The 11197-nt window shown below is 45.4% G+C and overlaps 3 protein-coding genes across 3 annotated transcripts; 2 read left to right on the forward strand and 1 right to left on the reverse strand.

The window, feature by feature from the left end:
- Positions 1-136: 136 nt before the first annotated feature.
- Positions 137-1844, forward strand: COCSADRAFT_191348 (uncharacterized protein). Its single transcript, XM_007703168.1, has 5 exons — positions 137-153; positions 213-539; positions 591-816; positions 879-1190; positions 1250-1844. The coding sequence occupies exons 2-5, from the start codon at positions 445-447 to the stop codon at positions 1730-1732; spliced, it is 1116 nt and encodes a 371-aa protein (XP_007701358.1). The 5' UTR covers positions 137-153; positions 213-444; the 3' UTR covers positions 1733-1844.
- A 2588-nt stretch (positions 1845-4432) lies between these two features.
- COCSADRAFT_37983 (uncharacterized protein) lies at positions 4433-5056 on the forward strand. Its single transcript, XM_007702852.1, has 2 exons — positions 4433-4637; positions 4717-5056. The coding sequence occupies exons 1-2, from the start codon at positions 4518-4520 to the stop codon at positions 4849-4851; spliced, it is 255 nt and encodes an 84-aa protein (XP_007701042.1). The 5' UTR covers positions 4433-4517; the 3' UTR covers positions 4852-5056.
- A 2221-nt stretch (positions 5057-7277) lies between these two features.
- On the reverse strand, positions 7278-8896 carry COCSADRAFT_359312 (uncharacterized protein; the record flags this gene model as incomplete). The annotated part of the gene is made up of 4 exons (XM_007703169.1): positions 7278-7656; positions 7709-7899; positions 8126-8373; positions 8552-8896. The coding sequence occupies 4 exons, from the start codon at positions 8894-8896 to the stop codon at positions 7325-7327; spliced, it is 1116 nt and encodes a 371-aa protein (XP_007701359.1). The 3' UTR covers positions 7278-7324.
- Between the last annotated feature and the right edge of the window lie 2301 nt (positions 8897-11197).

Below are 11197 nucleotides of genomic sequence, written 5' to 3' on the forward strand. Positions count from 1 at the left end.
GGCTCTTCAGGAATTTCCTGGTATATGGACCTGGAACTCACTAGCCGACACATTGATTGCTACGTCGATCCTCGGTTGGGAATCCCGACCAGTACTACTCATTGCCTAATTCGACTGGATATGCGGGGACTCTTGACGGGCCGAGGCGTTTCGGTAAGCATCATCGTATGAGTAGAGGATGCAATCTCGATTTTGATCTGATGAACCAAAAGATGATCACATCTCAAACCTTATTAGTCGAGTCAGCAGCACGATACTTATATGTCGTTGTTTCTTTTAGTTCGACTACACACACATCTAGTTCACGTTTGATTCACGGCCATTTTCATGAAGTAGATACACAACTTGAGAGCTTGGTTACTTGACCGGGTCCACAGTGTATATTGTGAACAAACCTCCAGCAGCGAAATACCTCCAAATATAACAACCAGGAAAGAAGTGGCAATGCAAGTTTTCAACTTGTCGAACCTCCCACAGGGAGTAGTATTTCAGGCGTGGACTCTGTACAGCATCAGTGTTGTTGCCATCACGCTACGAATGTCAGTAACACGAATTTATTGTGTGTAGATGAGGCTAATGGATCATCCCAGCTTCTCCCGGTGGCGTCATATTCGTAGACTTGACCTGTTCGCTGTAGATGACTGGATTATGATGACGGCTGTGCCAATACTTTATACTGGGTTGGCAGTGATCTCAACTCAAACAATTGCCAAAGACGGAAGCAACATACTCTCAAATAAAAGTGTGGAAGCATTCACACAAGATGACTCCAATAATTGGATCAAAGGATCGACAGCCATTGCTGTCACTGAGCAGGTATGTTGGTAGCATGTAACACGTTGAAAAATAGATCGACACGTGAAGCTAACATCTAACAGTGCATGCACAACTTGATGTCCGCATTAAAACTATGTATGCTATTAACATCTGCTCGCACGCTCAAAGAAACAAACGTCACCAAATGGGTCAAGGGTGCAGCAGTATACATCATCGTCGGCTGGCTGGCGGTTGAAGTTGCCTTCTTCACAGTCTGCAGCACCGTCGAGGAGTTTGCTATTGCCCACGCAATATTCAATCTTAGCAGCGACGCATCCATCGTCGCGATCGCGATCTCGCTAATCACGTCGCTCTCGCTACTGGTCAAGCAACATATTAGGCTAGTCATGTTACTCGGCATGGGCAGTTTAATCGTATGTCACACACGCCATTTTATTCTAGCCTTTCTCTAGTACTGACGCTTATGCGCCAGGTCATTTCCGCGCTTCTAGCAAAATTCCACGACTTTACTAGCGCCCATTCCATAACCCGCATACCCTGGTACACACGCGAGGCTTCTTTCGCAGTCTGCGTCGCCAATTTACTTGAAATCTGGTGTCTATTCCGCGGAAGCATGTCATTTGTGCATGACACTGCGCAGTCAAACGTGCGATGCACCGAAGCTCAGCAAGACGAGAGAGTATCTACTAGCAAAAACAACCATCACAGCCACATGCACGCCTTCGAGACCCCCAGCTCTGATGACTTGGGCTGCGAAGAAGCAAGCCACGACGACCAGGGAAAACAAATAACTAATCAAGGTGAAGCGAATCCTTGGAAACGCATCATCGTAGATGTACAAGTCGATTTTAAGGTGGAGATTCTACATGCCAGGTGCATGGAATCTTCTATGGAGGCAGAGAAGTCAAGGATCGTGACGTGTGAGGGGCCAGATGCGCGACATGGAAAGGATTGATACGGTAGATTTGCTTGATTAGGTGTTGTGCGCTTGTTTTTTTTGGGGGGGTTGTGAATGATATCCAATACGGTGTTCTGTATTCCTTAATAATGATTTGAAACAATTGGTTGCAGCTTTAGCTGCCATGTCACGATCGGTTCCCAGAAGGATTGAGTTTTCGTGAACGAAGAAGTGCGGATCTGATTGACTCTTGAGAATCTCTGCGCTTATTGGTCGCGCACTCGTGCTGAGATGTCCAGAAGATGGTGCATAGTCACGTGATGAACATCATATTACTTGTAACAGTGAGCCAGACCAGCTAAACGGGCCAAAAGACCGGCACTCTGCAGGTACGCCTCACACCATATATATATATATATGATGTTATCCTCGTCTGAGTACCTTTCGGACCTTCTCCTACTACACTCTCTAGTTGATCCACCACAACATCAGCTCCTGAGAGCTGGTTTGATCGTACTTTTGCTCTAATAGATGACAACCATACACGTAGTATATACAACTTACTGTCTAATCTTATAAGAAAGAAGACGTAACTAAATCTAATAAATACAACTTGCTATCCCACCAAACATCGTTCACAATCACCACTATCCACACTTCCTCTCTTTCCACACCTACCTCAATCCACCTCATCGACCCAATTAACCGTCCAAAATGCAACTCCAGCTCGCCTCCATCGTCGCTACCAGCGTGCTTTTGTTCTCTGTGGCAACAGCCCAGGTCGCCATCACATGCAGGGGATCCAATATTGTGTTTGGTGGGCCATGCGTTGGTACCACGCAATCTTGCCAGTGTAATACTGGTGGTGTGATACTGAGTGGGAATTGTAATGGCCAGGGTGTAAGTGCATAATCTATATTAGGGCTTTTTGGCTATGGAAAGAGAATACTAAATCTTAGGGTAGGGGTGTTTTGTTGTTGTCCATCGGGGAGGCGCAGCTTAAAGGGATTTTGGAATATGGTATGTGTTGGAAGGCTTGGATTTATAAGAGGGCTGGTCTGGTCTACTTGTTAATCTAATTTGCGCCAACTTAGTGACCTATAACATAAATGATACTATTCCAATAAAGACTTCTCTTAGACTTTTGTTGGGCAATGAGTGATTGGATTTCAGCTTCATCTTAACAAGTCCTGGATCAGATCAAGTAGTTAGATTAAAGTGCAGTCATAGGAGCAGGCGGATAGCATAGTATGTATCTGAAGCTGCACTGGCTAGAGCTGTAGGCAATATACTTTTCGTGGGTGCATTCTGAATTTAGCGGTGCCGGAAGAGGTGAGAGGATATCCGGCTGCGATCGACTATATCCGAATGGGGGTTGGCAGATTGCAGCTGGGGATTCTTTTTTTCTTTGTTACTGCTTAAATGTGTTTTGAGAATAGATCGTGGGTAGTAGTTGCCCAGCATGGCCGTCCAAATCAGCACTCATTGGTTTCCAACTAATGCAATCGACCCTCTTCCTTGATTGAACTATGATTGTCAAGACTAATACATAACCCGCGACCTAAAATAACCACAAAGAACAGCCCATCCAAATCCTAAATACAGAACGACGACCCTTCAGCCTCATCTCCGCATCATTGTATTATCGCCTCCCTCTCCAAGCGCCACGCGCTTGAACTCCACCAACCACCACACTCCACCACTCCATCTCCATCACCCTCAAAATCAACACCAAAGAAACACATCATACCATTTTTATAGTTACAGAGATGACAGTGACAGAAAACCGCCACTAATGGACACAGGACCCCTTTCCGCAGCAAGGCACACTTTAGGCCCCCAACGACGAACAGCATGTCACTCGTCTACCCGCCATCGTATCTCGCATCTGAGAATCGCAGAGGGCCTAACACTACCCAAGCTGCGACAAGCACCAACTTTTTGTTTTCCGCCCCCAGTATTTACGGCATAACAGCTACGTTGTGGGGGAGAGAGGGGAAAGAGACAGTGGGGGCGGGGCGCGCCTGTTCGTCGGCCATTTTTATGTGCATGCGTCACGGTAACTACATACAGGCCTGCCGTTTCTCTCAGCCGCACACAAGGGGAGGAAGGGGCGCGGTTTAGGGGATTTTTCTTCCTTTCGGTTAAATGGCAGCGATGGTAATGCAGGTACCTCTTTTTAGGGATCGCATGCTGGCCAATCGCTTGCGTTACAGGTATTTCGGTAGATACAAGCAAATGCGAGCACGGATAAGGCACATGTGGAAGTAAACGGTGCTGGGGATGTAACAAATTGAGAAGTGTCTATGCCGTGTACAATGGCCAGTTAATTTACCTTTTTTTGTAAGTGGTATGAACGATGTACCGTCATGGGCACTTGCAAGCGAGATAAGGTGTAACAATGTACCAAGCTTCACCCTTGCAAGATATCTTCACATCTGGGCACTAAGAGGCTAGTGTGTCTGCTCTGTCCAATCACTATACCCAACCTCCACATCACTCTTCACATCTTTGCGGAGTGTGCCGTAATGAAAGCGCTTTCCAGCCCCGCACGAGGCTTGCATACACAAGTTGCCCAGACGTGAAGTAGCCCTTCTCGCATCCATCGCATTCACTGCATAGCCATGGACCGCATGATAGCTCTCTTGGGGGCGGAATGATTGAAACAAGGCAAAGAAAACAATTTGATATGAGGGGAAGATGTGTATAAAAGCAGTAGTGAAGTCCGCTGGGAAGTAAAAGCATCACAGCATCGATCAAGCATCTCTTCTCTTCTTCATCACTACTACTCCTCCAAGACACAATTCAGACTTGTCCTTTTCCACGAAAAGAAACAGCAAATATGAAGTTCACTCTCATCGCCGCTATTGCCACTCTTGCTACCGTTGCAGCTGGCACACCAACTATGTCTGGATTTGAGGTGCGAGAGGCGGAGGCGGAGGCTGTTGGACTTGTTCCTCGTGTACGTTTTTTCCTCTCTCCTCCCTTTCATTCTACTTGGCTTCTTCGGGGTTTAGAAGCAATATGCTAACTGTGACTAGGCTTGCCCTGGAGCCCGCTCTGGATGCCGTCTTGATTGGGCTAAGAAGTGCGAGTGGTACTGCCAGAACCGCGGTGGGTTCTATATCATGGAGTCGTGCTACTTGGGATTTAGCAGGTGCTGCTGCAGGAACTAAAGGGGGAATAGGAGGGTGAGATTTTTGAAGCTTTTTGTGAGATGGTCGCGGGAACTTTGAGAGATGTGGTTGTGGGGCTTTTGGATTAGTCGAGGTGGCAGTCTCTTCAATTCATGCCTGTAGCGATCTATCATGTCCTGGATATGATTGGCCCAGCTTAATAACAGCTTAGGTATATTACAATATCATGATTTACAAGACCCGAAAACACACACCAAGGTATCAGAGGAATCGGGAAAAGTACTAACGATAGCCAGACTAGGAGTCTTGTGGAAAAAAACGTCCTGGCTTTAATGCGAAAAGAGGGTCGTAGACTGTGAATACTGAGGAATTACTGGTGGAAACATAGATTTCAGTAAAATATTTTAGCTCTAATTTGCAGGAAATCTTTTTTGAGATGCGCCGGTCGCAGTCGCTACAAATCCATAGGTCTAGTAGCGCGGAACAACTTTAGTGGGATTGGAAATCTTCTCTTTGATGATAGTATACAATATATATGCATGATACTTTGGCTCAGTGCTAAAACCAGGACAATAGAGATACCATGCAGTTAACACAGTATTTAGTATCGGGATGATTTAGTGGAGTTGTAACTAGCTGGGTTAAGTATGTACAAGATGTCCGCTAACGCAATATGCTTTATTAGAAGGTCAGGTGTCAGTGGCATAACGCATAACAATGTCGTTGCGCTGGTTATGAGTCAACACAATTGAGAAGCCAGATATGTAAGATGCTACCCTAAGTTTCAAAGGTATAATAGAGTTTCTATTTAATAAGAATGTACTTGTAGCTTCTTCACTCAGAGAAAAGGTCGCCCCAACTGGCGCTTATACTACGACATACCATCGAGGACATCCTATTAGGCTCTACCTCGAAAAGAAATGATACTTACCCGGTGGCCAAAAAGCGGTACTCTACACAGGCCACCACCTAACCAAAATTAACAAAACGCTAGAATGTTGGCAATTTTACAGCTTTACACTACCACTATAAGATTGAGATTTTTCCTATCATTCACGCGTATTATCTTCCTTATGTACTGAAATAACAGCCAAGAAATAAAAAATAATAGAAAAAGCGCGGGCAAATGGTGCCGCTGACCACACAAAGTACAATCCGTTGTGGAATATCACCTTTTGATATCCACCATGTGACACCCTACTATTTAGAAGCAAAATTGGGTCCTGTGGGTCAATTCTTGACAGTCAGCGCTAAAAATTTCAATAGGAAGCCCATGTAAATCATCTCGTGTTAAAAGGTGCTCTATGGTCAAGAAATAGTGTTTGTTCGTATGCATGAATAAAACGAGTTTCAGAGCAACCGAGGCTACCTGCCCAACGACCACAGTCTTGCGCATTGCTGCTTGATACCTTGCTCCTCCCTAAGTCTACTCGTACGATGCCGTTTTTCAGTTTACTCATCAGATTTAGACTCTATCTTCAAAGTTGAGCTAGAGACGGTGTCGTATTCTGTACAACGGAGAATTTAGACGCATGGAACAGTGCTCTGTTCCATGATAGTACCGCCCCGATGTCATATTTTCAATGAAACGATTAGACAAAAAACAATCACGTTTTGTTATACCTAAATTTAGCAAGCCTGATCGTTTATGAGAGAAGTACCATATTACACCGTCATAGATCGCACCTTCAACCACGTATGTATTACACCTCTATCTAATTTAGTCTAGACATACTTGAATGCCACTTAGTGTGATAATCGTAAGTGAAGCAGCCCAACAACGGGTCGGATAAACGGGAAACCGCACAGGCTTTTGGCTATAGAGAGGCTAGTTGTCACACACACCACAGTCCAGAAGAGCAGGCTAGATTTTTATTGCGAGAAATCGGAAGGTAATGGTTACAGTGTTTAGCAACGTTATATGAGAGAAGAAATCAACCCCCCATAACTACGTGATTATAACCAATAAATTCTTACAGATATGTCTCACTAGTCTACGTGAACGCTAGTCCATGTATAGTATTCTGTACAGGATATAAACTATCTCGGTATTTCATATCCTGGCTTGGAACACTATACACGTGGGTTTATAAGCTAGAGTAAGCAAAAAGTGCTACAAACAAAGTTTCAGTATGCTGCATCCTTGTCTTAGCGGGACTATTGCGATGGAATTACTTCGGCAGATAGCCAGTAGAAGTAGGCAGCTCGTGCTTACGTAGGGTTCCATGCTGATCAGCAATAATCACTTCTACTCGTGTTTTTGTTTGTAATCATCAATGTAATTTAATGATAGTCTACAAGTGAGCGTCTGTCTACATGAAACGGCTAGCGAACTTCTAATAATTTTGTGTAGGACTTTTCTTCTGCTCAAAACTCTGAGCTTGTACATATCGAGATAGCCTTCAGCAAAAGCTAGTCACGCCCACTTCTAGCTTCACAAGTTATTTTGACTACATTTTGACGTTATCAAGAAGTGGTGGGTTTAGTTAGGCTTGAAAAGACATGATGTTTATCATAACTGTGAGAAAGCTAATTGAGGATTGAACCCAGGGAAATCCAGGTCTTGCTCGATGGATAAGGGGGTGTGTACATCCAAATATCCTATTGCGGCGTTGATTACGTTGTTCCTGCCAACTGTCAATAGGGTGCATCGGTCTGGAGTACAGGGGACATACGGAAGGTCTGGCATATGTTCTCCTATCAGATCATGTATCCGCAGAATGGGAAGGGGATTGCCAATAAGCCTGGAAACTTGCAGGTTTTCGCAGATTCTTCGTATCGCGAGCAGCTTCTTAGCGCTACCATAACGATTCATAAGGCGGATAAGCCGGTAATTTGAGGCCCCTACGTATGTTCAGTCAGCAGCTTGGAAAGTATCTCAGCCGAACGCTCTCACCGAAAATATGATAGAAGACCAGCGATGCAACGCCTGTCCCATGTGACATATCAATCGAAGCCACAAGCCGATTTATGAAAATTGTTTCATCACGGAGAGTTTTCAGGCTACGCGAAGTTCCCTCAAAGCCAGCTTCCCTCATTCTTGTATTTATCTTGGTAATCGTCAGCAGGGAATTCGTTCGCACTCCACTTTCTTTTCAATATACATACTACGCGAGCACCGGCTTTCCCTGGTTCACATGCGAGTCCCTCCCAAAGGAGAAAGAAGCACAGAGAAAAGAACCGAGTGAAGGTTGCATTCTTCAGTTGCTCCTTTGCCTGACCGGCTATTAGTTTGCAACATCTGAAGGCCTGCATAGCAGGCTTAGAGTACGTGCCCTCTGGGAATGTTAGACTCGAGAGGCGGTTACTAAACTTGATCGCCATGACATGGGATTCTATGTTGCAGAAGCTGTTCAGAAATTCATCCGCAACTTTTGTGATTGGACATTCGTGTTGAATTAGGGGTGCTGTATGCATGACACTGCAACTTTGTGCATCTTGCATGGAATAATCGGCCAGTGGTTCGGCTGGAGGTGTTCCCAGCATAGATCCCGCGAGTTTTTCCATGAACAAATGTTGCTCAGAATCGAAGCTTGAGTCATGGTGCTGGCTGTGGATTTCCTCTTCATCAGACAAAGGTGCTAGAGAGCCTAGCATATGATCGAGGATTAGTGCCGATCTCTGTGCACAGGTTAAGCTGCCGTGTTTAATCTCCGAGGAAACCTGTACCTGCCGCCTGAGAAGCGTGGTTAGTGTTGGGCTAGAAGATTCTCATAACGACCAGAACAACTGACCATACACCAGCCATTTCAAAATTCCACGGATGATATGGCATGTAAATTCCGTAAGTCTTCTGTGCTGTACTAATAATTGTGGGCATAAATAATCTTTTGTCTAGACCTTGACAACACTGCGCATATGAGGCTTCTGTATGATAGAAAACCTGGCCGCGATGGCTTGGAATGCTGAAGGGAATAATTGATACACATACTATCAGGGTATGTGTGGTGTCAAATGGCAGAGAAACATAGAGGTAAAGAGCCTCTATCAGCACGTCTGAGAAGAATTTCGGGGTGTCTTGGTTTTCCTGCGGAGGAGATATGACGAAAGCTCTGTAGGAAGGTTTTTCTTCAACTTCTATCATCATTGAGCAACTGAAGGTCGTAACACGCCGTTTGTGTGGATCCAATGTGAAGAAATAGTATAGAATGGCCGATAGGTAGCGAGGGTTGTGATATGGCGATCGCTTCTAAGTAATATCGGTGGATCTTGATCGAAAGACTTGGGTTGAGGCTTTATTTATCCGAGGTTCAGATATGATGATTCTAGTCCCAGCTTTGTCCGAACTCTAGGGCACAAGAGACTAGGATGCAGACCACCCGACCCTGACCTCTGCCCAGGCATATCCTGCCAAGAGGTCTAATCACACGCTAAAGTGCACTAGAATTAAGTAAGCCTTGGCAATACGAACGGGTTCAGAATTGGTTTTAAACCGATTTAACTAAAACAAAGTTATATACCTTAACTAATATAACATAACTACAACTATAAGTATACTCATCTACACTATCCTTAGCCTAGCTACCTAGGTAAAGAGGGCTATTGCCCCTGCTATTAGGACTGCTAGGCTGGGATTGAAGTGGGGAGAGAGAAAATTCTATTACAGTGTCTAGTTTTTTGTACTATAGGAAGAATTAGTTCTGAATCCATTCAGAAAAGGGTTTAAAGACAGCCTGCCAAGGACGCTAACAGACAGTAACTCTATAGAGACACCCTAGTAGCTTAGGTGTCCTAAGGAATTTCTCAGTATACGCATAAAAACTTCCTATCTAGGTTTACCGCACGATTTCTGGGCAAAAGCCAGGGTAACGTGGTCTGCCTACATGCCTTGAACATCATAACCCGATGCACGGGCTGACATATAGTAAGGCCAGGCTCAACGTGACTTGAGCAGCGAACCTTCTAGGCTTTCTTCCAGCAGCGGGCTTATTGGCACGTCTCATTACATCCTTGTCGCATTCCGAAGACTGCAGATACGAAAAAGATCCACGAGCTACCCATGGATATCCACAGACATTGCACCATGCGTAAGTTGACAAAGCCTGTAGGTATCGTACGTTGTTCAGTACTGTTTCAAAACACGGTACTGGCCGGTTATCTCGAGGACTAAGTAGTATAGCATTGCTTCTGCGGGCTGTGACACGGCACGCGGCACGGTGCCGGCATCCCAATGATAATAAGTATTGCCGCACACCGATTGAAACAGCGCTTTGAGCGGCATTAGCCGGCCCATCTACGGGACCACCACGTTCCGTGCCCGACTAACATTCAATCTTGGCCTATCTATCTCGCAGTAAAGACAATTCGGCGATCGAGATCCAACTCGTTTTTCAGAGATCAGCGAACTCCGCAAGCCAAGACACCTCGTTGTCATACAGTACTATGTCGAGCTGTGGATTGTGTACTGCATCGATGTGTTATTGGCAACACTGTGCATATATCCACGCATCCCCATTGTGTTAGTAGAGTTAGATTTCGTGTAAGCGATTACCAAGTGGTTATCTCTGCTATCAGAATTCGGGGTCGTACTGCAACCCCTATTCAGTCCTTGGTGAGGCCCCCTTGTGTATTGGCAACAGCTGAGCCCCTCTTCCGCGTACTACTCACTATGGAAGCAAGGGATTCAAGTGCCCTGCTGTCATATTTTAGCGTCTCCAACCGTGTAGGCAGACCACGTTGCCCTGACTTTCGCCCAGATATGGTGTGTAAGGGCCGGGCCCTACCGGGCCGAGCGTACGACTACTTACGCCATCCCTGTGACCAAAAAGGTTGCACAAGACTACAAGCTTGTCTTATAGTCTTAGTAGTCGCATAGATATACTCGATCTCGTTATAGCTTAGTCTAAACAAGCGCACAAAGGGCGCCGCCCATCACATGGTGCGCTAAACCTAAATAGGAAACCTTCATATTGTAAAGGGCTGCGCCCGTGATCTCTACTGAAGAGGATCACGTGATCTTCGACCACGTGATATACCTTCTGTACGGACACGTGATCAGAAGCGAGCAGGTATAAGAGAAGTCTGTACTTAGTTATCTTCTCTTTTTCTTATCTTTTAGCTTCTGTACGATAGGTAGAAGCATACTCGTTCGCTAGGCCTCTCCGCCCATAACATAAGCTAAAAGATCACTTTAACCCTTCTTACTCTTTTCTCTCGTACGGAGCGAGAGAGAATTGAGAATGCAAAACGAACAAGATATAACGATGGGGCTACATGAGCCTATGCCAAACCCAGAACCTAGTAACGCCCCGCCAAGGCCTCCGACGTACGAGGAGCTCGCAGAAAGCTGGAGCCAACTTAATGCAACGAATAATCTACTCCGACGAAACCTAGACCAAATGGCTACAAGACTTAAGGACGCTGAACGGCGTACGAGAAGAACTCC

This window comes from Bipolaris sorokiniana (assembly GCF_000338995.1).
Source record: "Bipolaris sorokiniana ND90Pr unplaced genomic scaffold COCSAscaffold_9, whole genome shotgun sequence".
In the NCBI taxonomy this organism is placed as follows: Eukaryota; Fungi; Ascomycota; class Dothideomycetes; order Pleosporales; family Pleosporaceae; genus Bipolaris; species Bipolaris sorokiniana.

Excerpts from the sequence above, each read along its gene's own strand:
- COCSADRAFT_191348 (XM_007703168.1), top strand. The coding sequence starts at position 445 with ATGCAAGTTTTCAACTTGTCGAACCTCCCACAGGGAGTAGTATTTCAG. Across the intron at positions 540-590 it reads GTTGCCATCACGCTACGAAT|CTTCTCCCGGTGGCGTCATA; the intron begins GTCAGTAACACG and ends GGATCATCCCAG. Across the intron at positions 1,191-1,249 it reads TCGGCATGGGCAGTTTAATC|GTCATTTCCGCGCTTCTAGC; the intron begins GTATGTCACACA and ends CTTATGCGCCAG.
- COCSADRAFT_37983 (XM_007702852.1), top strand. The coding sequence starts at position 4,518 with ATGAAGTTCACTCTCATCGCCGCTATTGCCACTCTTGCTACCGTTGCA. Across the intron at positions 4,638-4,716 it reads CTGTTGGACTTGTTCCTCGT|GCTTGCCCTGGAGCCCGCTC; the intron begins GTACGTTTTTTC and ends AACTGTGACTAG.